This window comes from Liolophura sinensis, chromosome 1 (assembly GCF_032854445.1).
Source record: "Liolophura sinensis isolate JHLJ2023 chromosome 1, CUHK_Ljap_v2, whole genome shotgun sequence".
NCBI lineage: Eukaryota > Metazoa > Mollusca > Polyplacophora > Chitonida > Chitonidae > Liolophura > Liolophura sinensis.
In genome coordinates, this window is record NC_088295.1 from 19,575,552 (window position 1) to 19,603,261 (window position 27,710).

At 38.7% G+C, this 27,710-nt stretch overlaps 2 protein-coding genes across 2 annotated transcripts; one reads left to right on the plus strand and one right to left on the minus strand.

The window, feature by feature from the left end:
- Positions 1 to 14: 14 nt before the first annotated feature.
- On the minus strand, positions 15 to 10,341 carry LOC135462090 (alcohol dehydrogenase class-3-like). Its single transcript, XM_064739442.1, has 11 exons — positions 10,310 to 10,341; positions 8,732 to 8,833; positions 8,355 to 8,496; positions 7,202 to 7,289; positions 4,903 to 5,035; positions 4,425 to 4,511; positions 4,051 to 4,180; positions 3,616 to 3,746; positions 3,199 to 3,334; positions 2,163 to 2,301; positions 15 to 1,305 (listed from the first exon to the last, which is right to left on the minus strand). The coding sequence occupies exons 1-11, from the start codon at positions 10,328 to 10,330 to the stop codon at positions 1,281 to 1,283; spliced, it is 1,134 nt and encodes a 377-aa protein (XP_064595512.1). The 5' UTR covers positions 10,331 to 10,341; the 3' UTR covers positions 15 to 1,280.
- Positions 10,342 to 10,393: 52 nt separating this feature from the next.
- LOC135462088 (methionine aminopeptidase 1-like) lies at positions 10,394 to 24,210 on the plus strand. Its single transcript, XM_064739441.1, has 13 exons — positions 10,394 to 10,519; positions 11,850 to 11,901; positions 12,298 to 12,377; positions 12,874 to 12,934; positions 13,363 to 13,454; positions 13,768 to 13,851; positions 14,359 to 14,426; positions 14,853 to 14,923; positions 15,253 to 15,384; positions 17,891 to 17,996; positions 19,805 to 19,842; positions 20,098 to 20,163; positions 20,736 to 24,210. The coding sequence occupies exons 1-13, from the start codon at positions 10,400 to 10,402 to the stop codon at positions 20,900 to 20,902; spliced, it is 1,137 nt and encodes a 378-aa protein (XP_064595511.1). The 5' UTR covers positions 10,394 to 10,399; the 3' UTR covers positions 20,903 to 24,210.
- Positions 24,211 to 27,710: the final 3,500 nt, after the last annotated feature.

Sequence of the window (27,710 nt, forward strand, 5' to 3'; positions counted from 1 at the left end):
CCGGGCAGCGTAGGACATCCATTTTCAGCGCATGCTTGCGCAGGAAAATGGGTTACAATCTTGTATCTGGTCAACTAATTTTTGTGTAAATGTAAATCTCGAGCTTTAAGTTAAACGCTTGTAGAAACACTACAAGTTATATTCTTATGGCATGATCTATCGAAGATAAGGTAATCTCCACGTGGTCTAACTCCTGTGGAGTAGTAAACCTTTGTCGAATGATCCAGTGATGCTTGCCAAAGGCTAAAGTAGCTCAGTTTTTATTGGAGAGGCCAAGCTGGATACTCCTGTCCGACAATGGAGGTTAACCATTCGTTGAAACTTAAGATGTGACTAGAAGATGGTGTAAATGAACTTTCAATCTTTCCACACAAAACCTTTGGCATGCTGAAAGATTGCTCCAGTTAATCTAATGCTGGTGGGTAACCCCTTGCTTGTTTCCTTATACATTATACTCTCTGCATCTGTGAGAGTGTAAAATTCTTTAGCGTGGTGAATTCCACAATACTTGCCAAAGCTGCAACCCAAATTTTCTGACTAGGCATTTGGTGCTCTTGGCCTTTCCCTAAAGTGCTAAGCATAGCCTGGTAATGATATACATCTCTTCAAACTATGAATGTGTTTTTGTGAACCTGTGGTATAATGTTTGTTGCCAGATTAAACTTGACTTTCTCAATAGGTCAGACAATAGACCGGAAGCAAACCCAGAATGCTGTTGTGTTCAGGATTCCACTACATTTATTGGCATTACACATGAATACAGTATACATGGTTAAGGATACTGCAAGTGATGCAGGCTTGGTACACCCTCCTCTAAAGATAATTGTTCATCACATAGGAGCACAAATCTTTCAGAGAATCAAGGCATTTTTTATTTTAATGCTGGAATGTGATGTACAAACATTGTAACACAAATTGTTCTCGATCATTATTCATCAGTATGAAACCCCAATCAGTTCACCACTGATGGTAAGGTTTCGTTTTGTCTCAAATTTCCCACTCGCCACCTTTCCTCACCTCCTCACACATATCTACATGTCGTATTTAAATGCAGTTATTCATGAAATGCACCTTGTTAATTTGATGTGTCATGAATGAAATTACACCGAATTAACAATGTTTTAATCTCAGAAAAAAACACAGAAGAAATACAATTATTTTTCTGTCAGCTTTCAATCAATGAATTACAAATTGAAGATGAATCAGTATAAGCGTTTCGTCAGTCTTCTTGTCTGCAGACTCCCAAAACGATCCTTCTTGGGCCTTCACATAATACTGCTTCAGAAGTTGATCACAGAGCGAATACTGCAAATAAAGATCACAGCCTTTCTCTTTATCAGGAAATATATTTATGTATGATTTTTAAACTTGCAATAGTCTGTGCATTTCACACCCTTGTGTGTCACGATTTGTGTCACTCTTATCCTGTATAATTTGACTGAAATAACTAGAACCCCGGGGTTTGGTTATTGTCTAATGCAATTGCAGGATTATAAGGTATTAGCTGTGCAGATGTGGGTCAACTGATCTAACGATACACTGATGTACTGAGCAGTACTGAGCCACGCTATCGGCTACAAAACATGAGGTTTTACACGATGCCATTGCTAGATTTTTAGGACCTACGTTCATGGTGTGAAGATGAATGTGCTGTAATATAGTGCATGAAATGAATTTTCTTCTCACTCCAGTGAGAGCCAACCCGTAAGACTGAAATTAAGTTTACTAAATTGTAGTAGTGCAGTGGTTTGTGATCGGCAATGTTTGTCCTCCGAACAAAGAAATTTTCACATTCCACCACCACAAAATAAAGTAGGCCCAAATTTAGAGCTTCGTGTCATGTTATCCACAACATGCTAAATGACAACACCAAAATTTTATTGTGCAAAAAAAACAATTTGACAGGTATTTTATGAAGTATTGTGCTTTATAATCAAGATGATCTAGCTGGGTTTACATACTCAAATAGAAGAGAACCATGCTGAGATGCTAAAGCACACTGCAGCATTGCACTCATAAGACTCAGTGGCTTCACTTCCAGACCCTAAAAATAACACTATTTATATCAGACATAAATGGTCACCAAAAAAACAAAAACAGTCTGACAGACTTCATTTAACACAATTATCGGAAGTTCACAGAACTATTAAAACTGCAGATACCTTTTCCCAGAATGCATTAGGTCAAATGCCTCGTTGATCTTATCCAGGCCCATAGTGTGAGAGACAAATTCATCCACTTTAATTTCTTTCTTTATGTACTCCTCCACCAACTTTGGGACACTGTCTCTACTTTTCCAGCCTACAAAGAATATGATACATTAACATTGTTGCTGCTACCAAACAGAGGCCACAGCATGCTTATACTGCAAGTCCACATTATCATAGTTTTCAGTTGATTGGGTGCAACATAAAAACCGAAAGTGGAAAATATAAAACACACAGAAATGAAAACTATGCTGTAGTTAAAGAATAAAAGCACTGGTGACATTTCCTGTGAAATAACAAAAGTGAAGTATTTTCAACAGGAATTCTTCATTCTGTACAACTCACACTATTTTAGCAACAGAAGCTGACAGGAAACTGACATACAATATACATGCATGTGCCCTGTAGTTTATTGCAGGCTCAGAATTCATGCATTATCCCCCCTTCCCCCACCACCCCCCATCCCCACCAGATCACTACTGTGTCAACAACGCTATAAGTGAGAATTTCTTAGCGACATGGTCTGTCTAGCCAGGAAAAGCCAATTGTACGCCTACACCACAATGTAATGTCCAGTCAGTAACATAACGGATGTCTGCTTCTGTGTGCTGATACTATGGCTGGATTGACCAATCAGAATGGATCCCGTACACATTATTTAGTTCACCAGTTTTGCTGGTGGCATTGCGAGTGCGATATATTCTGTTCATTCTTTTGAATGCTCGTGTCTCTTCTAGCAGTTCTATGTTTCACTGCTCAATATAAAGCTGATAACACATCAGGGGATTTGTACTGCCAGCACTAAGGTACAACGATGCCAAAATGCAAAACAGAGAATCTACGCTTATGGAGTACACACACATGTATTACCAATGTTAAACCTGAAATACTTTCAGGTACACTTCAAGCCACACAGTGATATGCTGATGTGCCTCAGAAGATGAACAGTATTAAGGGGAACAATGTAAGGGAGACAGCTGTGTTCACATACCACCAAATGCTGTCCCCTTCCACACCCTTCCCGTGACTAGCTGAAAAGGTCGTGTGGAAATCTCCTGGCCACTTCCTGCCACACCTATAATCGTGGACACACCCCAACCTTTGTGACAGGCTTCCAATGCAGCCCTCTACAAAAGGAATGACTCTCTGTTGTCATTGCACCTCTTGTTTGTTTAACTAAAATATTTAGGCCAGTCAAAACATTTGCTGAAGTGAGTGATTGAGAAGTCTTAAGATGGACAGCGAATTCTCCAAATGCTAAAACTATATCTATATGCATACATGGATTGTTAACTGATTTGGTGGGACACCACCTAATTTATATGCTAAGCTACTAGCATACCAGTCTGCTTCACGATCTTTCAGAAACTTTTCATAATATTTCATAATGAAACGTGTAAACTGTTACCATGGTAGCCACATTCCCGATACATTCAAAAGTGAAGTCACATCCTCCATCTGTCAGCTCCCCAAGCACCTGCTGTATAGGTTTGTCATAGTCCTTGGGGTTCACACACTCAGTTGCTCCAAATTCCTTGGCTGAAAGAAATCCACGTAAAAAGCATGCTATTCATCAGTGTGTCTTAAATTCTTATTGCTGAAGTCAATTCAACTATTTGTATGCATGTAAGCATTTATAGGTAAGTTCAGAGAAAACTGAATTGCCTCCTGAAGTCATTTAGTACAATACATGCCTTTCCTCAGAATTACAACAATACCTCAGGGGAAAAGGCCAATACCATAGGAGGCTCTCAGGCACGCAACTTTGCGACACCACCCCTAGCCTCCACTTGTACATCATATTTCTACACTACTGACAATGGACTATGGTGGATGAACTTACCAATGTTGAATTTGTCTGGGTTGATATCAATGCCAATGATGCGAGAGGCACCTGCCTTTTTACAGCCCATGAGTGTAGCTAAGCCCACGGCTCCAAGTCCCCACACAGCACACACTGAGCCTGGCTCTACCTACAAGAAAACAACACTTGGTATTAAACACAAATAGAAGAAGACACCAATGAAACAAATGAATAGATAACATGAAAACATTCAATGTCATCAGATATATACTTCTAAGTACTTATTAACGTACACTTGGGAATATAACCAAGAGCCATCAAAATATGACACATCCCACTGACTCAGCACTAGCAGGTCTAGAAAAATATGGTTCCCTTAAGACAATAGAGGACATTTAAGTTAAGTAGAATACCTTGGCAGTGTTAAGAGCAGCTCCATATCCTGTTGATATCCCACAACCCAACAAGCACACTTTATCCAATGGGGCAGCTTCATTCACCTGGCAAGAGGAAAGGCACACAAAAAGAAGATATATACATACGTAGATACATGTATAGGTAGACACTGAAGCTGATGGTGATCAGAAAATACTACTGTATACATTTACACACACTCTTATTTATGAGTACAGCAAATCTTTCCAGTGGAAATATATACTAGTAGCAGCGAATGGGACATTCCTATGAGCTGTACTTCAGGTACTGAGTTCAAATCCAGGTGTCACTCAAAGAGTAAAACATGAAGGTAATTTCATTTTGAAGAACTATTTTTTTCTCAGGGTTGGACCACTTTACAGAAAATATCTTCACTACGATGAAATATATTTATATAGTGATAAAGAAGCTGCGTTAAAAACTAAACAGTTCTCCAACAGCATTAAACTGCATCACCTTGCACAATGATATCTCCGCAACAACTGTGTATTCACTGAAGGTGCTGCATCCCATAAAATGGAACACCTGCTTCCCTTTGCAGGTAAATCTAGAGGTTCCATCTGGCATTACACCTTTTCCTTGAGTGACTCTAAAACAGTCAACAGATATTTGATGCAGAGTTGGTAAATACATATCACATCAGGTCACTTTACTCCATTTATTTATGAAATATTTAATAGTTTCATATGCTATACTACATAGTGCACTTTTTCAGTAGAACCCTAGCGCTGGACCTTCCAAACTGCACATAGATGCTTCTATGTTCCCTGAATCCATTTTGACTGTCGAAAACGTTGAAAAACGGTAGAACTTGGTGATCTATGATCGAGCCACCCTTGACCTTGTGACGTCATGGCAGTGCATTCCCTGCTGGCGGGTGAGGCTTCTCTGTGTGTTACACGGCCGCAGGACACAATCGCTATACTTTTTCAACTAATTTCCAGGTTATTCCATGCCCAAGTGTGGCTTTGCGACTGCAGTAACACATATTCATGGTTTAAAAATAAAACACACTGAGAAAATATGAAGCAGATCTCATCCAAAAATGACCCTTTGCTTACGGACTCAATCATAGTCGTATGAGACTTGCTCATTCAGCCAGCTACTAAAATATAAGGCTGATGGGCAAGGCTTATATTCCCTCCAAAAAGCCAAACGGAAAAGAAAAAATGTCCAGATTTTCACTCCTGGAATGCAGAAGTTGTTCAGTTACTCGCTTGTTTGAAACAGCAGGTTGTGACACCAACTCTATATCACCTTTGCCCTTAAACGGCCACGAGGCTACAGGGCAGTCCTCCAGTCCAGTTCACACCTCGCCTACAGGCCGCTATGCGCATGTGGCATCCCGCAACATGCTGTGCACTGAAGCCCGTAACGGGAACTCATAACAACAAAATCTTAATTGGCATTCCTATGTTTTCATTCAGTATAATTCAAGTTTTATTTACTTTTGATACTTTTTCAAAACATAAAAGATTAGATTGATTGTTACTTTCACCAATGATGAGCGACAGACTGTTCTCTTCACTGTAGATCCAATTCGTGTCAGACAAACCAGACGGGAGTGTGTCTGCGTCATCTACGGTGGCCGGCAGGTCCTGTAGGTCATCGTACTGTTCAGTCTCTATGTTGTAAACCCTTTTCCAGGATCTAATACATTTCCGGTATCTTTCAAAATACTTGTTGTAAAACTGTTTTACTTATATGATTTTCAGCGTGCTAATTAAGAGGTGTACACCTAGGGGTAATAATAGATTTAGTCATACGATAGCTTCAGGAAAAGCACATAGTGGGCAGATCTAATGTATGGATTTGTCAATGCTTTTCACGGCTTCCCAATGGATAATCCCGGCAGGTCTTCACAGCATTACGTCACCCGAACAGGGTTCCGCGGCCAATAAGATAGGCAGGCAGTCCAACTTCAATGTTATTTTTACATGGACCTAGTTAAAATAATATAATTTAAAATGCAGTTTACATACTAATACAGCAAAAATATTGTCTAGGGAACATTTAGTGTGACAGTAAAAGTGTTGGGGTTCTCCTTTAAAGCAGTCAAGTTTTAAGGGTATACAATATAGTTTGAACACAGAGCTACACAAACTACACACATTAGAATTATAAAAAAATGTAGTGTTTGATAAGTTATTGCTTAGTTCCAAGGAAAAATAAACATCTCTGCAGGGGGCATAGCTCTACACATTTAAACCCCATAATTTCACCCTTTAACAAGTTTCTCACAATAGCCCAGTTCTATATTATGCCACTGCATCTACAGCTGACTAATTTTCATCAATCTATATATTAATTCTTCAAACATCAGGACAATACTGAAGTAACTAGCATTCAAAGCATCAACCCTAGGCTTGAATTTTATTGGGATCTGCCCTTCCAATAACACCAATCATCACTCCAATAACACCAATCATCACACCAATAACACCAATCATCACTCCAATAACACCAATCATCACTCCAATAACACCAATCATCGCTCCAATAACACCAATCATCGCTCCAATAACACCAGTCATCACTCCAATAACACCAGTCATCACTTACCTAGCATTCAACTCATACTCTACATCTACACTTGCCAAGTTATGGCAGCTTGGATGATCTTGTGCAAAGGCTTAATTACACACCTATATTCCAGGCTTCACTCATAAAGTGTTCAACTTCAGTAAAACACCTTTAATAGGCCGATGAGTCAAGGAAAAGTGTCCCTTTAATTAACTGGTTTAAAACAACATACCTAATCTTTTGGCACAGATTTGTCTTTGGACTTTTGCAGAATTTACATTCGTAGCACTGTGGGACATAAAGTGGAATGACGTGATCACCTGTAACACAGTAGCATGAGCCTCGATGTAGTGGGAAAGAGACAACAATAGAACACTGACATTGTTTTATTTTAGTGGGAACTACACGATCACTGTCAACTGATTATTGCCACAAAGGTCCTGAGATCAGTTGAGGAATCTCAGGAAATCCCTGTCCAAGGCTACGTTTGAACCTGTATGCCATAGGTTTTGGCCGTTGATTTATTTGATTGCAGTCTTACACCTGATGCTTTCTACTGCTACTTCACATTGGTCATGAAAACCAGTGGGATAGTAGAGTTTTAATATAGTCTTATTACACCAGTGTGGGATATTTATTTATTTGATTGGTGTTTTAAGCCCTACTCAAGAATATTTCACTTATACAACGGCAACCAGCATTATGGTGGGAGGTGAAACACACAACCATCCGCAGGTTGCTGGAAGACCTTCTCACATAAGGCCGAAGACGAAGCCAGCATGAGATGGACTCGAACTCACAGCGACTGCATTGGTGAAAGGCCTCTGGGTCATTACGCTGTGCTAGCATACTAACCAACTGAGCCATGGAGGTTCCCCCAGAGTGGGACACATTTGTTGCATAACATTGCCCTGCTTTACAACACAGATGGTTGAATTCTTGAAATCTATCATGGGTTAGTATGTACAATAATGGCAATTGTCTAAAAACATTCATGTTAATCATCTGAATACTTGAGGTTGGGCATGTTACAATGCGCAAAAATATCCCACCACATAAACTACCATGGACGCCACTGTTTGAGTATAAGGTCATAATAACTCCAATACCGGGTACCAGTGGTACAAGTCAGTTAAGCTACAATTAATCATTGTTTTCAAAACTACCTTTAGAATCTAAATCTAAATCTTTTACTGGAATCCATTATTTCACCTGGATTCATATGTTAGTGGCTAAGATCTACAGCATGACAAGGGTCTTTCACAGTGAGCAATCTTTAACCACTTGGGTTAGTACACAGTTACATGTAATCGCTTGGGTCAATACACTGAGCAATCTTTCACCTCTTGGGTTAATACTCATGTTTACTCCACAGTTATACACACCAACTTTAAACCGGGTGACCCCTTCTCCAACGCTCTCCACTATTCCTCCTCCCTCGTGACCCAGGATGATGGGGAAGATCCCCTCCGGATCAAAGCCATCCAAAGTGTAAGCATCAGTGTGACACACACCTGTGGACTGCACCTGTAAACAGACAAAACTCATACACACAAGGTGTACATAACACCTGCAGGAGTCTTGTTGAAAAGGCTTTATCATTCTTTACACATCTAATATTCCAGCTGTGGTACTCATGTAAGCCTCTTTATCGTGCAAATTTAAGTACACTGTAAAACTCAGTGGTATATACTTGAGCTGTGTTGTGTTATTGTTATAGCGTCTGTGATCAGACAATTAAACCCATGTACGTTTGGTTTACCTTAAGTCTGACTTCCCCTGCCTTTGGAGGTGCCACTTCAACTGTCTCCAGACTGAGAGGCTTCTTAGCCTCCCAAGCAACAGCTGCTTTACAGGAAATTGGCTAAAAACAGAAACACATCAGAACTCGAAACCTTTTGATTGAACTACTTTTATTTCAATTATGACAGAGTGAAAAATGCTTCTCATACATGTATGTGTATATACATACATACATACATACATACATATATGTATATATATATATATATAGACACACACACACACACACACACACACACATATATATCCCACCCAATATTATTTACATTTATAATATGTGAACACATTCATATTTGGGGAAACCCATCTCAATTTCAAGACATAACCTTTTGTTTCATGGGCTAAATAAATCATTTTTTAAACAACGACATGAAAATAAATTTAAAAAACTCAATTATCATTTAATTTGTTGGAAATGGGAACCGCCCATGCAATTTTTCCTCTTCTAAACATGTTTACATGATCTGAAAGTCTTAAGTACTCCCTGGTTACTGTTGTTAAATTCTGATGTGTCATTCATGACCCGGTACACAAACAGTTTGAGCATTCCAAAGTGATAAAATGGTAGAAGTAATCTATTGTGATGTTTACAGCGGTCAGTTTCAGCATTAGTTTCACTGCAGTTTTAATAAAGTTTGACAGTGACATGTATCACAGTATGACTTGTAACTAGTGCAGCTAAGTGGACATTAGGCCTACTGATGGGTATTTGCTATACCTGTACCATTAAGTACCGTATTTTAGCATTGTGATTAACTTGACTTGGCCTATAAAATCAACACAAATTGAGATTACACTAACACTTGTCCTGTGCAGCTTTACAATCATGACCTGCTCTATCTGGAATCACCTAGATAAGGGTTAGTTTAAACCAGCTCTGCACACATCAAGCTACATGAAGTACCTTAGGGGGCATCTCCTAATTTCTTTTATAGATGACTAAGTAATGCACACACAGGTCAGACAAAATTGTAGATCATATATTTTCTTTCATAGCAATACTGTAATTCTTCGACATTTTCCACACAAAGCATGACAATTAAATAAAATTAATAACATTATTATGTCACAGGAGCACCTCGACAATATGGCCTATGAGGGACATTACATAATTGGGTATAAGCATATATGTAAGTAATCAAATATCATCTATTTATGAAAAGATATTATACAAAGCAATAAAAAGAACCTCCTTTGCTACGCGATTTTATAGTTTATTTCTGCACAATAAATTTTCGAATACCCACATGGAAAATGATCATTAAGTACATCAATCAGCTTTTACTATGTTTAAAAACTGTTCGAGTTGTAAACCCGCTACACAAATTTGAGTTGATTTTTGTGGTATTTTGAGATGACCCCTAAGCCTAGGCGGGCTAAAAGATTATGCTCGACAAGTGGAATTTACTTAAAAGAAAATAATTATCATGAACGCAACTCTTTTATAATCGTTTCAAGTTACTTCCTTCTTGCCCAAAACTAAGAAGATGAATGTCAGACCTTAAAATCATGGGAAAATCAAATAAAACAGTCCAACCTTTCCAACTGTGTCAGTCATGCTGTCCGGCGTATTCCTGCATGTGAGTGAGGACGAGAGAGCCTCTTTCTGAATCAGTCGAGAACCAAGATGGCGGCGCCCAGTGTTTTACAGCAAATCTGTGAAACCCCTGGGTGTGGTACAGAAGCTAAGCTCCAGTGCCCGACATGTATCAAACTAGGGATCAGTGGCTCTTTCTTTTGCTCTCAGGCAAGTCTGATTGTCTTTGAATTTACCTGCTTGTTACTTGGTGAACTGTATGTCAGAGATGACAACAACAACAGTCAGCAAGTTACAACAACATCACTCCACATGAGTCTCATCTAACATTAATCTATAACTTGGCTTAAGTAAGATCTATCCTTTAACGCAACTTGTGAGTTTATGTAGTTTTAGTGGCGTTTGGTGATGTACTGTTGCATGTTGATGAACATGACATGCTTGAGTTTTTCAGTTATTTATTTATATTTTTTATTTACTTGTGTTTTTGCTTTTATCAATCTGTGTTATATGCAATCCGTAAAAAACCAAGCCAGATGTTCATAGCGTTAGATGCTGAAGCTTTTCAGACTGAAAGATGCTCCTGAAAGACAGGCTCCTTCCAACAAACAACAGTTATACATACATATCTCAATTTCTGAATGACTGTGTATAAATTATGCCTTTCATTCTCTGGCCCAACTTTATGGGACTCTTTGCATGTTACTTTTAAACATACAGAAACAGTACAGTTACAAACTGTAGTTGAAAAGTATGAACATATAAACATTTTTTTCGTTAATTATTTCTTAGTTCTGTTATTATTTCTTTATTCTTTCCTTACTGTTAATCATCATTAATCATCTGTATATGTTTCACCACTAGCTGTTTTATTTAGTTATTCCCAACTAGCCTACTACTCTGTATTGTCAGACACATACATATGTTGACATATTTCTATATCATTGTTAAATATTAATTTGATGTTCAACATATTGCTTTGTTTATTTTTTCTTCTATCATACAGTGTTAACGTTAATTTAAACACGTTTGAAAGTGTGAGTGGATGTTTGAGTGAGAAGTGGATGGGAAGTGGATGTTTAAATGTCCTACAGGAAGATCTGCTGTTTATTGATTGAGATTGATTGATTGAGCCCCTTAAAATAAAAGTTACCAATAATCAACACATACCTAAAAAAAGCTCATTAACATGCAACTATGGTCTGAGTCAACAAAGAAAGAACACTATTTTGCAAGATGCATGGTGTGAAGAAACTTCCATTATTGATACAGATCTTACGTTTTCATATGAGTGACAGGAATCTGTAAACTGGTTGAGTAGTAAAGTGATAAGGAGGATGTCCGTAGTAGAGGGACTTATTTGTGTTTCCAGATGGCTGAGCCTGGGAGATGTATCCAGTTCTAAAGAGGCTCCTTATATTTGTCTTGAAGGGATTAGCCTTTTGTCAAGCTAATGAACTTTCATTTTAATTTGTCCACATTGTTGGTGACTTAATGAGAAACTACATGTATAATGTATTTGCAAATTATTTTCTTCTAGACATGCTTCAAGGGAAACTGGGGAGAACACAAAAAACTGCACAAGAAGTCTAGTAAGTATACTTTGCGATAGCTTCATTTAATTTAATTTTTATACCTTTTTGACTTTCGTCTGATTTTATTACAAGAAAATGGGGATGTTGGTTAGAAGTGAACTGAAAAAATTCCAGCAAGGAAGATCCTATCTTAATACCTTAAACAAATGCTTTATATTTTAATTTAACACGTTATTGTTTGAATGCATACATGTATATCAAATGCTCTTCATCTGTTATTTGTTTTCATTGTGCTATAAGGTCTGACAGCAAGGTGCATGTGATCATGGGTTTCCCCTGGAGCAGAACGCTTTCCTGCCTTTATAATGCTGGTTGTTGTGAAATCAGTGAAGTATGCTTGAGTATGACATGAAACGCCAAACAAATAAATAAATAAATCTTTCTGTTCCACAGAATCTGAAAACAGTGAATCAAATTCCTTTAACCCATGGCCTGGCTTCCGCTTCACAGGGCCATTGAGGCCCGCTCCTGTGGTAAGAATCATGGCCCACACTTTCTCCTGTGCAACATGACAGAACATTATTATCTAAATTCTCACCATGGTCACCGCCATCTTAGGTGAAATATTCTTGAGTACAGCACCAATCAGATAAATAAATAAAATTATCTGTGTTCTCATTTGAAAAATTCACATACCCTACTTCTTAAACTGCCTCTGCAGCCAATATTTGGGAACATTCTGAGATAACTGTGGGGTGTAGAAAACTAATTTGCATAGTTTTATGAATGATTGTACATTGTAGCGTCAATAGTCTCTGTTGATGTGTGATATCCTTTTCAGCAAAGTGTATGCAAACTAATGAACCACAGGAATTGATCTTCATGGTACAAAGAACTTCACCATGTGTATGAACTGTATGATAATAATTTTATAATAGAATATAATATACAACAGTAATATCTTGATGACACCACAAAGAAGTTTTTGTGCCTGGATGAACTGTAACATTTTCTAATGGGTTATTGCAGACTCCAGTAAGGGAGGTGCCTGACCACATACCCAGACCTGATTATGCTGACAATACAGAGGGTGAGTCCAGGGAGTTAACAACATACATACATTGTAATGATATTCCAGCTGTATTTTTCATGCACTGGTATAAAAATCTTGACATTTTTGAATAAGTGTTTGGTGACCAGGGTGGTTAGTGTGCCAGCATGGTGTAATGACCCAGGAGCCACTCACCAGTGCAGTCCCTGTGAGTTCATGTCCAGCTGATGCTGACTTCCTCTCTGGCCGTACATGGGAAAGTCTGCCATAACCCTGCAGATGGTTTTGGGTTTCCTCTGGGCTCTGTCTGGTTTCCTTCGACCATAATGCTGACCGTTGTCATACAAGTAAAATATTCTACAATACAGTGAAAAATAGTTTCCTTCATGCTATGAGTGATTAGTAATGTGAAGTTAAAAACCTTGTTAATACTTTAATAGATAGGACATATTTGTTTGTTTTGATAGGTATTCCAATCTCCGAACGCCAGTTCCGTGGAACAACAAGCATCAAAGTTTTGGATGATGAAGAGCAAGAAGGGATGAGAGTAGCTTGTCTGGTAATTGCTGTATAATACTGAGCCCCACTAAAGCCAAAGGAAGGAATATACCTTCAATAATGCATTATAAAGAAAAAATATTATGTTGAAAAAACATCTGCTTTGCATAGCATATCTGATCTTTAAGAGCATACTATTAATTATTAAAAAAAAAAATAACATCCACTATGAAGTTATTTCTTTTTTGACACTGGCCAAGCTTTTGCAGAGTTTACAAAAGCATTTATGCTGTTGCATGTCTTTCGGCGTTATACATGCATTGATAAGTTTATTCAACAGATTTCTCTATTGCGTACTGTATCTGCCTTTTCAGCTGGGGAGAGAGGTTCTGGATGTTGCAGCTAAAATGCTAAAAGTGGGTGTGACCACAGAGGAGATTGACAAAGCTGTGCATGAGGTATAGAGCTTCTTTGTTATTTGCTGGATTATTATTGGATTGATTGATGTCCAGAAAAGTCAAGGTTTATATACATAATAATTCATTATGTAAATTCAAAGGCAGTTTTTAGTGTCGCGTGTTTGCTGTGATACATGTAGCATTATACTCTTGGTAATGTGTGACGAGTTTGGCAGCTAAGTGGTTAGAGCATCTGCCTAGAAGCCAGGAGATGCTTGGCGCTCAGAAATGAAAGGTTAGGGCAGGCAGACAGTTGGCCCTGTTGTGAATAATGTGAATTGGTGGGGTTTCATGTCTGGTGTCTTCGGCATGATGCTTTAGTGGCTGCAGCTGTTAAGCAGCATGGACTCGCCCTGCCTCAAGAGGACACAGTAACACAGGTGTATCTTTTGCTTGCATTCATCCACAAGATGTGAAGATTTCAGTAACAACTGCTGGATGTATTTCAGGCCTGTATTGATAAAAAAGATAGGATGTTTTCAGTAATGCCTGTTTTGTGTATTCCAGGCCTGTATTGATCGAGAGTGCTATCCTTCTCCCCTGAACTATTATCAGTTCCCCAAATCCTGCTGCACGTAAGTAACTTCCACTTTAAGCTTCATTCTGCTATACCTGAATAGGCTCCAGTCGACCCACCAAGATATACAGGTGGGTTACCTTGGCCAAAAAGGCCAGTGTTGTTTAGAGCAGCATGTAGAAATACACATTTATGGTGTCTGTTGGCAACAGATCACAACAATATTTCTGGTTGTAGGAAAAACAATGTTCTTTGATGTATGTATGCTTATGTATTTGTTTATTTATTTATTTTTTGTTCCTGTTGAAATTCAAGGTTTAATGCTTCTTTGCGCCCCTAAATCTTTTTAAATGTAATTGAGAAAAACATTATTTGATGCTGATGGACATTGTAGATAGTACCATCAGAATTTTCAAGTGAATTTTTTTTTAATGAAAGTAAATAAATGAATTAATTAATAAAAAATATACAATTCTATGTGTAGATCTGTGAATGAAGTTATTTGTCATGGTATACCTGATCAGAGACCATTGGAGGATGGAGACATCCTTAACGGTAAGTTCTTAAAGGAAATAATGTTCAGTAAAGTAAAAGATTTTTTTTTTTTTTTAATTTTCCTTTTGAGTATTTAATTATATTCTGAACAGTTAACTGCCCTGACAAAACACTGAAGACAAACTTTAGATTTTAGCAAAGGATTAATTTTCAATGGAATCAGTTCATGCCTCAAATTCTTTAGAATTTAAGTCCAGATACATCACCTTTGCATTGAACTGGGTCGATAAAAATAATGGAGTTTAAAAGAGGAAAGATTTTTGTGTCTGATACCTGTACGGGGTTGTTACGCTGTCTTATAATACAACACATCTGATTTTTTATTTTAGTTGATATATCAGTATATCACAAGAGTTTCCATGGAGATCTGAACGAAACATTCTTTGTTGGGAATGTTGATGAGAAGAGTAAGAAGCTAGTGAAGACCACGTATGAGTGTTTAGCCATGGCTATCAATGAAGGTACGTCTGTATATGTCAGGGTAGGTACGTTTGTGTCTATGTCAGTGAAGGTACGCCAGTGTCTATGTCAGTGAAGGTACCTCTGTGTATATATCAGTGAACGTACGTCAGTGAATATACGTCAGTGTATGTGTCAGTGAAGGTATGTCAGTGTATGAGTCAGTGAACATACGTCAGTGTATATGTCAGTGAACGTACGTCAGTGTATGTGTCAGTGAAGGTACATCAGTGTATATGTCAGTGAACGTACGTCAGCGTATGTGTCAGTGAAGGTACGTCAGTGTATATGTCAGTGGAGGTAAGTCAATGTATAGGTCAGTGAAGGTACGTCAGTGTATATGTCAGTGGAGATACATCTGTGTCCATATCAGTGGAGTTATGTCTGTGTCCATATCAGTGGAATTACATCTGTGTCCATATCAGTGGAGGTACGTCTGCGTCTATATCAGTGAAGGTACGTCTGATATAGTGAAGGTACGTCCATATCAGTGGAATTACATCTGTGTCCATATCAGTGGAGGTACGTCTGCGTCTATATCAGTGAAGGTACGTCTATATCAGTGAAGGTACGTCTGTTTACACACATGTAGGGAATGTCTTGCCACAATGCTGTCTACCTGTACATGGCAGATATGGTGTCACAGACGCCCAATTATCCATCAGTGTATCTGTATGACCCTCTGTCACACCAATCAAGCTTCTTTATCTACTCTCTAAACCTGTGAAATTGAAGCTGATTTTTCAGTACAGCTCAGGCTAAAAGTCAGTTGTTTACCGATCGTATCAGGCTATGAGATACTGATTAATGATCTACTGATGCATGACAAACCCTCTACTGAGCTGTGTCGGAAACCTGCTGAGGCGCGTAGGAATATCATCAGAAGTTGTGAATATAGTTCCATATAACGAAGGTGCGGTCATAGTGTATGCAGTTATGTGAAAATATAATAGCCATGCGACTTCCTTCTGAATCCAGAAAGGGCAATACCACGCACTTCCTGCGTAGGGCATTCCCCCAACGCAGACAGACAGCAGTCTTGTGTGGCCTGCCTTTGCGTAATCCATCATGCTCATGTCTTATCATTTGTTCCATTTATATAAAGGTGACATCCTTTAACATCATGCATTGATATTACTGCAAGGATCGAGTAAGCCTCATATCAAAAGAACTAAAAGAAAACAACTGAAAACACCTAAGTTCAGGACAAAATCTGGCATCACCAAGCTGCAGACCTTTCACTGTAGGCTACTTACACTTTCACTGTAGGTTAACGGACACATAGGCCTAGCCACAGCCATTTGTGTTTTCAACAAGTAACCTGAAATGGCTGGTGTTTTGGGTTTTTTTTTTTCATTTGACTGGTGTGTTTACAAAGTTTTCAAGATTAGCCTACATCAGTGATTGCCTACAGACTTAATTAACGAATAGCCACCCAGCTATTCGTGATACTTTCTTACACAAGTACAGAAAACACCAAAACATTACTGTCCAAACTGAAAAAATAATGTTTACTAATACGGGTAGAAGCTATTCACATACATTTTACTTTACCTTTTATTCAAGTTAACAAATAAAATTTAATTTGTGAATTCATCTGGGTGTTGGTTCAAATCATGTATTGTTAAGCGTAAATTAACAAATGAATCCCATGAAGGCATTTTATAGTCAAATAGTCAGAAAAGAAATTATCTAAGGTACACTGCGTCCGGTGAGCCAAAAAGTCAAACAAAGTGTGTTGGTGCAAATGGGAAGTTATTATTCCTTTTTCTGTGGGGGAAAAACCTTCAGAACGAATCATTTTTTTGCTAGATGCGTTTTCTATGTGGGTGCTGTTTCTATATGGTTTTGTACAACTAAAAATTCTCCACAAAGTCACATAGACAAAATCTAATTTGTCCTGTATCATGTTTTCCTTTTTCACCACTTTTATACACGAAGTTCGTATTGTGGTTGTTGTTGTTGGGTTTTCTAAACAACTAAGTGGCAGATAATTTTTCACTGGCAGATTACTTCCACAGTAAGGAAAACCTTCTTCCAAAGGAAGCAGTGAAATATATTTGTCCACTTTTAAACTATTTTTATAGGAGATGATGAAATAGCTGGCTTTGGCAGTTGTGGTGATCCATTACAAATCTTACATGGACCCACTTGTAAATCACTACTTAAAAGAAAATTGCCACTTTGTAATCAAAAACACAAACATCAGATGTTTTACTTCAGTTTCATGTATTGTGTTAGCCCTTCAAAAATCTTCTAAATCATTCTTACAAAGAACTAGATTTTCCGCGATCCACTTTCCACAGCGAGCACAAAGGCATAACCCTGCTCAGCCACGTGTGTGTTCAGTCACAGTGAACGTGTCACTGAATCTGTAGGTGACTCTAAGAACCTGCCAGGTTTTGACTTTTAGCCTGAGCTGTACTGTATTTGTGTCCGTGAATTATTCTTTGCAGACAAACCTAGTATATAAGTATGACAATTTGACGTTTTACGGTTGTGTTGCAGTGAAGCCAGGTGTACGCTATCGTGAGATGGGTAATATCATTCAGAAGCACGCTCAAGCTAATGGGTTCTCTGTGGTGAGGAGCTACTGTGGCCATGGCATTCATCAGTAAGTGTCCACAATTGTCAATAAGCGTGTGTGCATTCATCAGTATCAGCATACATCAGTAAGTGTAGAATATTCACGAGTGGCTACATGCTGTACATTCATCATTAAGTATCAACATTCATCAGTAAGTGTAGAATATTCATGAGTGGCTACATGCTGTACATTCATCATTAAGTATCAACATTCATCAGTAAGTGTAGAATATTCATGAGTGGCTACATGCTGTACATTCATCATTAAGTATCAACATTCATCAGTAAGTGTAGAATATTCATGAGTGAGTGGCTACATGCTGTACATTCATCATTAAGTATCAGCATACATCAGCAATTGTAGACTATTCATGAGTGAGCGGCTACATGCTGTACATTCATCATTAAGTATCAACATTCATCAGTAAGTGAAGAATATTCATGAGTGGCTACATGCTGTACATTCATCATTAAGTATCAGCATACATCAGTAAGTGTAGAATATTCATGAGTGAGTGGCTACATGCTGTACATTCATCATTAAGTATCAGCATACATCAGTAAGTGTAGAATATTCATGAGTGGCTACATGCTGTACATTCATCATTAAGTATCAGCATACATCAGTAAGTGTAGAATATTCGTGAGTGAGTGGCTACATGCTGTACATTCATCATTAAGTATCAACATTCATCAGTAAGTGTAGAATATTCATGAGTGAGTGGCTACATGCTGTACATTCATCATTAAGTATCAACATTCATCAGTAAGTGTAGAATATTCATGAGTGAGTGGCTACATGCTGTACATTCATCATTAAGTATCAAAATTCATCATTAAGTGTAGAAAATTCATCAGTAAGTGTAGAGCATTAGTCACTAAATGTCTGCATTCACCGGTGATTCTTTGTCAATAAGCATCCACATTCATGAGTAAGCGTAGAACATTCCTCATTATATGTCCCCATTCCTCATTATATATCCCCGTTCCTCATTATATGTCAACATTCCTCAGTAAGCGTAGAACATTCATCATTGTATGTTCCCATTCCTCATTATATGTCCTCATTCCTCATTATATTTCTCCATTCCTCATTATATATCAAAATTCCTCAGTAAGCTTAGAACATTCCTCATTATATGTCCCCATTCCTCATTATATGTCCCCATTCCTCATTATATGTCCCCATTTCTCAGTAAGCATAGAACATTCCTCATTATATGTCCTTATTCCTCGTTATATGTCCCCATTCCTCATTATGTATCCCCATTCCTCAGTAAGCGTAGAGCATTCCTTATTATGTGTCCCCATTCCTCAGTAAGTGCAGAACATTCATCATTATATGTCCCCCATTCCTCATTATATGTCCCCATTCCTCAATAAGCATAGAACATTAAGCACTAAATGTCCCCATACATCACTAAATGTCTGCATTTATCAGTCACTTTTTGAGTTTGTCAGTAAGCATCCACATTCATCAGTAAGTGTGCACAATCTTGAATGGGTTCCACATTAATCATTAACCACCCACATTCATAAGAGTGTATCCACAACCATCAGTAAGTGTCCACATTTATCAGCATGTGTCCAGTGTTTGACTCACTCAGCTTTATTTTATAACAACTATATAATAACATGTCATCAGCAACTATAAATAGAAAACATTTTGCTACACTAAAAGCATGATTGGTCTCTTTTGTTCACTATCTTTAGTGAGCTGCTGATTGCTTTCTCTTTGGCCCTTCTTAAATGTAAGTCACCTGTACTGTTCATTCACTGTCATAACTTGTCATCTGTTGCGATGTTTCACTAACCAATGGAACTGTTTGCCTTCAGATTATTCCACACCACTCCAAGTGTGCCACACTATGCCAGTAAGTACTGTCCTGTTTATTTTTGGTCTGGGAGGGATGGGTGGTATTTTAACTAACCTATGCTTGGCTCTTGATCAGACACGTTACGGGTTATACTTAAAATGGAAAATGTTAAAAAAGAAAAAGATAATATTCATAATCTAGCATTGTTATGTGGTTGATCAAAGCTTATGTTAGAAGACAACTGGTATCAGCAGTTAAAAATTGTAATTCCAGTTTAGCCACTTTAAATGTTTATATCATTTTTCTTTACAGAAAACAAAGCCATTGGTATAATGAAGCCAGGTCACTGTTTTACCATAGAGCCAATGATCTCGGAAGGTGGGTGTTTTCTGTGGATGTCAAGATGTTGCAGTGGGGGTGAGGGTGGGATGGAGGTGGGAGTGTGGTGGGGGGTAGGGGGCAAATGAGGGCGTTAATTGTGGAGTTAGATATGGATTTCCATTACAGACTTGATATTTGAGTACGTCTGCATATTGTCCAGAAAACAGTTTGCTGGTAGTGATAGAACTGTGCTCAAATATTCTCTGTCAAAGGGGGCGAGGAAAGAAAATCTATTCAGAATGTATGTTACAATGCTGAAAATGTTTTCTGTGAGAAAATATTGTTTAGAACCACTTCAAAGAAGAATAGCATTGAAGGACTTTCAGATCTTATTGTTAGATATTTTTGGACTCTTTTGGCTGATAGAGAAATTTTTGCCTGTCTGCCACCCGTTTTTGGTCATAGAGATATTAATGCTTATTTGCCACCTGGTTTGGTCATAGAGAGATTTATGCTTTATATCAGCCACCATGTTTCGGTCAAAGAGAGATAAATGCTTATCTGCTGCCTGGTTTTGGTCTACACATTTCATGTGAATTGTAGATGTGTGACACCGGTGTTTTGTACAGGTACTTGGCGTGATGAGACATGGCCAGACAACTGGACAGCGGTCACTCAGGATGGAAAGCGGTCAGCCCAGTTTGAACACACATTGCTGGTGACAGAGACAGGCTGCGAGGTCCTGACACGACGCAGAGAAAACGACGGCAAACCTCACTTCCTCGACCAGATGTGATAATATAAATGGCCTGTGGTGTGTTCAGACGAAATTCTATTTATGACTAGTACATTGCTTCCTCTCCCCCCCATCGTCACAAGGATGGACAGATTGGGTTCCCAAGAACATATTTATTTTGTCAAAAAGATAGTCGTGAAATGAGGTTTATGCCTGAAAAAAAACTGTTAAATGTGGGTAAAATTAAAAGAGAATCAGAAAAGCTTCATTTTGTACATGGCACGATATACTTGTGTGAAAAATGTTGAATTTGATGTATTATTCGTTCCCAGTTTTATCAGAATTCACTACCAGAATAGTTGAAAGATTAAAGCAGACAGAAGATGAAAAACAAAAACGTGATAATTTCTTGTACTATAGATTTTCATTGTGGTTGTCTGAATACCATAGCGTTGTTACCATGTTGATACCTCATTCTTGTGTCATGTATAGATTTGCTACGTTTCTTACGGCCTATTATTCTGCATGGCCTTCCTCTTCATAGCCATCTGGCTAGCAGGCCAGTATGTGTGTGCTCTTATGGCATGCCACTGCTGACGGGTAGTCTGTTGTAGTTACATATAATAGCTTTGTAAATGATCACGATGGTTTTGCAAGGTTGTCTAACCCATAAGCCAGATAATTGTCATGAATGGTTCTGTAGTACAGATTGCGCAGGACAGGTCGTATGTGGAGACAAACAAAGGCACTCAACAATTTATGTCTATGCCACAAGATTACAGATGTTGTGATTTTCGGGAATGCAGCTCAGTTTTAGTCTGTGACATGGAACAATTTGAGTCCAAGTAAGTTTCAGGCCCTGGGATCACAAAGCGATCTTAGACTTAAGTCAAAATTTTAATCATTAAAGTCAATTCTGTTATTTTAGATGAGATTTGCTGTACAACAACTTACCCAGAACTTATGCTGTTAAGCTATGTTTTGAGCTTGTTAGGTCAGAAATAGCAATTTTAATGAGATTTGAAATTTTGACTTAAGTCTGAGATTGATGATCCTGGGGCCTGGTCCTGGTGTGACAAAGATTTTCTTTAAAATTTGACAAAATATATGTGACTGTGTAAGGTTGCAATGTGTAAATACAGATATAGCCACAATTGTTGGTTTGCCCGGCAACCAAGAAATCACACATACTCGAAAAAGATATCTCATTAAAACGATACTGATATTCTGGGCATGTACAGATTGGTGGCCATTTTGATACACCAGTATGTTTATAGATTCAAGGTACGCATTTCACAGCTAAGTGCTAATTCTTTTCCTCAGATATTTCTTTTCTTGAAGCGTCCTGATATGATAGTCATGTAGTCATGGTGGGTAAAGCCCACCATTTCTGTGTATAACATTGTCATTACCTGACTGTACCTGAGCCTTGCTGAAATATTGACCTGAATTCCACACCTTTCCTTAACACCATGTCACAAACATGAACCTGGTACCAGTTTGTCAAAGATTTCACTCTGCTAACTGTTCACATGTACATATTGTGTGAATCACAAACATGAACAAGGTACCAGTTTGTCAAAGATTTCACTATGCTGAATGTTTACATGTGCATATTGTGTGAATCACAAACATGAACAAGGTACCAGTTTGGCAAAGATTTCACTATGCTGAATGTTTACATGTGCATATTGTGTGAATCACAAACATGAACAAGGTACCAGTTTGGCAAAGATTTCACTATGCTGAATGTTTACATGTGCATATTGTGTGAATCACAAACATGAATGAGGTACCAGTTTGGCAAAGATTTCACTATGCTGAATGTTTACATGTGCATATTGTGTGAATCACAAACATGAAGAAGGTACCAGTTTGGCAAAGATTTCACTATGCTGAATGTTCACATGTGCATATTGTGTGAATCACAAACATGAACGAGGTACCAGTTTGGCAAAGATTTCACTATGCTGAATGTTCACATGTGCATATTGTGTGAATCACAAACATGAACGAGGTACCAGTTTGGCAAAGATTTCACTATGCTGAATGTTCACATATTGTGTGAACCACAAACATGAACAAGGTACCAGTTTGGCAAAGATTTTACTATGCTGAATGTTTACATGTACATGTTGTGTGAATCACAAACATGAACGAGGTACCAGTTTGTCAAAGATTTCACTATGCTGAATGTTTACATGTGCATATTGTGTGAACCACAAACATGAACAAGGTACCAGTTTGGCAAAGATTTTACTATGCTGAATGTTTACATGTACATGTTGTGTGAATCACAAACATGAACGAGGTACCAGTTTGGCAAAGATTTCACTATGCTGAATGTTCACATATTGTGTGAACCACAAACATGAACAAGGTACCAGTTTGGCAAAGATTTCGCTATGCTGAATGTTTACATGTACATGTTGTGAGAATCACAAACATGAACGATGTACCAGTTTGGCAAAGATTTCACTATGCTGAATGTTTACATGTGCTTGTTGTGTGAATCACAAACATGAACAAGGTACCAGTTTGGCAAAGATTTCACTATGCTGAATATTTACATGTACATATTGTGTGAATCACAAACATGGATGAGGTACCAGTATGGCAAAGATTTCACTATGCTAACTGTTCACATGTACATATTGTGTGAATCACAAACATGAACAAGGTACCAGTTTGTCAAAGATTTCACTATGCGGAATGTTCACATGTGCATATTGTGTGAATCACAAACATGAACAAGGTACCAGTTTGGCAAAGATTTCACTATGCTGAATGTTTACATGTACATATTGTGTGAATCACAAACATGGATGAGGTACCAGTATGGCAAAGATTTCACTATGCTGAATGTTTACATGTACAGTGTGCTTGTTGTGTGAATCACAAACATGAACGCGGGTACCAGTCTGGCAAAGATTTCACTATGCCAAATGTTCACATATTGTGTGAATCTCAATATGTAGGAATGTCACAAGCATGAACCTGGCACCGGTTTGACAAACATTTCACTGTGCTGAATGCCTACATGTCGTGTGAATACATATGTGGCTCTTATTAAGCAATGGTGAGCATCATTTCCTCGATGGATCAAAAGTGATGTGGTTGCTGTTACCATTCTGCTGTACACAGCTGTGCTTCATTGGGGTTTTGTTAACTGTTCCAATACAAAACTGTTTTAATCCCTGGCAGTTCAAGAGTTGTGTAAACAGTTTGTTCACTTAACTGGATATGTTTATACTTACTGGTGTATTTTTTAATGATTTTATGTAATAAAATTCACAGACATTACAACCTAAGATTTGCTTTTCCTTTTTGAGCAGTGAGAGTTTATCTAGGGCATTAAGTATTATTATGAAGTCACTTCATCTCATTTTCTCTGGGACTAAGTGTTATTGAAAACTCTCAGCATCTGTTTCTCTGAGATTAAAATTTTGTGAAAACTTACAGCACCATTTTCTCTGTGATTAAGTCTAAGTGATCATTCTCATCACCAGTTTCAATGGGACTGTAAAGTGTTAGTGAAGACTCCCACTCCCATTTTCTCTGTGATTAAGTCTAAGTGATAATTCTCATCACCAGTTTCAGTGGGACTGTAAAGTGTTAGTGAAGACTCCCACTGCCATTTTCTCTGTGATTAAGTCTAAGTGATAATTTTCATCACCAGTTTCAGTGGGACTATAAAGTGTTAGTGAAGACTCCCACTGCCATTTTCTCTGTGATTAAGTCTAAGTGATAATTCTCATCACCAGTTTCAATGGGACTGTAAAGTGTTAGTGAAGACTCCCACTCCCATTTTCTCTGTGATTAAGTCTAAGTGATAATTCTCATCACCAGTTTCAATGGGACTATAAAGTGTTAGTGAAGACTCCCACTGCCATTTTCTCTGTGATTAAGTCTAAGTGATAATTCTCATCACCAGTTTCAGTGGGACTATAAAGTGTTAGTGAAGACTCCCACTGCCATTTTCTCTGTGATTAAGTCTAAGTGATAATTCTCATCACCAGTTTCAATGGGACTATAAAGTGTTAGTGAAGACTCCCACTGCCATTTTCTCTGTGATTAAGTCTAAGTGATAATTCTCATCACCAGTTTCAATGGGGACTGTAAAGTGTTAGTGAAGACTCCCACTGCCATTTTCTCTGTGATTAAGTCTAAGTGATAATTCTCATCACCAGTTTCAATGGGACTATAAAGTGTTAGTGAAGACTCCCACTGCCATTTTCTCTGTGATTAAGTCTAAGTGATCATTCTCATCACCAGTTTCAATGGGACTGTAAAGTGTTAGTGAAGACTCCCATTCCCATTTTCCCTGTGATTAAGTCTAAGTGATAATTCTCATCACCAGTTTCAATGGGACTGTAAAGTGTTAGTGAAGACTCCCACTGCCATTTTCTCTGTGATTAAGTCTAAGTGATAATTCTCATCACCAGTTTCAATGGGACTATAAAGTGTTAGTGAAGACTCCCACTGCCATTTTCTCTGTGATTAAGTCTAAGTGATCATTCTCATCACCAGTTTCAATGGGACTGTAAAGTGTTAGTGAAGACTCCCACTCCCATTTTCTCTGTGATTACATGGTTGGATACTCTCTCAGCAGCATTGTCTAATTGATTAATTGTTGCAATGAACCTCATTTGAAAGGGGCTAACAGTGACCTGCATGGCCCCTAACTTTAGTGGGATTGGCTGACAGTGGAGATAGGGTTTTCTAGCTTACACTGTGCCACCTTGGTCATGCCTTGAAGTCCAAGAAGTCACTAATGTGAAGTATATGTTAGATGAAAGACCATGAAACACTATCCAGAAAATTTAGTTTGATTTATTCTTAGAATTTTTTCAACCTGGTAAAATGCATTTGAAAGTTTGGATTCTCCGGTGGCCTTTTCTGGTGCCGGGACCAGTAAGGTAACATTAGGTTTTTGCCACTTAACTTGGCAAAACATATAGATAGATGAGTACAATTGCCGATTGGACCTAGAAATGAGTTGTTTCAAGTAAAAAATGGTTTCTGCTTCACTACACATCAAAATAGAATGTGAAGTTTTAAAACCATTTTACTCCATTCAAAAAGTCTTTCAAAAATAAATCGAACTATTTTCTTGGACAATGTTTAATGATCTTTCATTGTTTTCTTTGCCTTTAATAAGTCTGACACACCTAAAATTCAGCTTGGCTAGGCAAAGCCCAGACTTACCTATCTCTAACACCAGCCAATCAGAATCAATTCTGTATTCCTTTAACAGACACAATGACCCACTAGGTCATGGTACTACACCTCACTGGGTGGAGATCAGTATAGTCTGGCGTGAACTCAAATCCCCTACATCTGAAGCAGACATGCTAATGTTTTAGCAAGAGCAGTGCAAGAAGCTAATGATTGAGTCTTGCAGCATTGCAACGCCTGGCGAAAGGGAGTGGAACTGATAACAAGTACCAAATACTCCAATGAAACTTTGCTCTAAAAAAAGAGATACAGTGCAGTATGGTCCCTATTCTTGCAAAGGACCTTCTGCTGGGTGCCACAAGAGAAACTGAGCAGTATGGTTTCTGTTTTGGCGATGGACAGTCTGCTGGGCGCCACAAGAGATACATTGCAGTATGGTTCCTATTCTGGCAAGGGGCTGTCTGCTGGGTGCCACAAGATACATTGCAGTATAGTTCCTATTGTGGCGATGGACTCTCTGCAGACCACCACAAAAGATACATTGTAGTATGGTTCCTGTTCTTGTGAGGGACTGTCTGCTGGATGCCACAAGAGATACATTGCAGTATGGTTCCTATTGTGGTGAAGGACTCTCTGCAGGGCGCCACAAGATACATCGCAGTATGGTTCCTATTCTGGTGAAGGGTTGTCCGCTGGACACCACAAGATACATGGCAGTATGGTTCCTATTCTGGTGAAGGGCTGTCTTCTGGGTGCCACAAGATACATCACAGTATGGTTCCTATTGTGGTGAAGGGCTGTCTGCTGGGCACCACAAGGGATACATTGCAGTATAGTTCCTATTGTGGCGATGGACTCTCTGCAGACCGCCACAAAAGATACATTGTAGTATGGTTCCTATACTGGTGAAGGGCTGTCTTCTGGGTGCCACAAGATACATCACAGTATGGTTCCTATTCTGGTGAAGGGCTGTCTGCTGGGCACCACAAGGGATACATTGCAGTATAGTTCCTATTGTGGCGATGGACTCTCTGCAGACCGCCACAAAAGATACATTGTAGTATGGTTCCTATTCTGGTGAAGGGCTGTCTTCTGGGTGCCACAAGATACATCGCAGTATGATTCCTATTCCGGTGAAGGGCTGTCTGCTGGGTGCCACAAGATACATCGCAGTATGGTTCCTATTCTGGTGAAGGGCTCTCTGCTGGGTGCCACAAGATACATCACAGTATGGTTCCTATTTTGGTGAAGGGCTGTCTTCTGGGTGCCACAAGATACATCGCAGTATGGTTCCTATTCTGGTGAACGGCTGTCTGCTGGGTGCCACAAGATACATCGCAGTATGGTTCCTATTCTCGCGAAGGGCTGTCTGCTGGGTGCCACAAGATACATCGCAGTATGGTTCCTATTCTGGTGAAGGGCTGTCTTCTGGGTGCCACAAGATACATCGCAGTATGGTTCCTATTCTGGTGAAGGACTCTCTGCAGGATGCCACAAGGTACATGGCAGTACGGTTCCTATTCTGGTGAAGGGCTTCCTGCTGGGTGCCACAAGATACATCGCAGTATGGTTCCTATTCTGGTGAAGGACTCTCTGCAGGATGCCACAAGATACATGGCAGTATGGTTCCTATTCTGGTGAAGGGCTTTCTGCTGGGCACCAAAAGAGATACAGTGCACTGTGGTTCCTA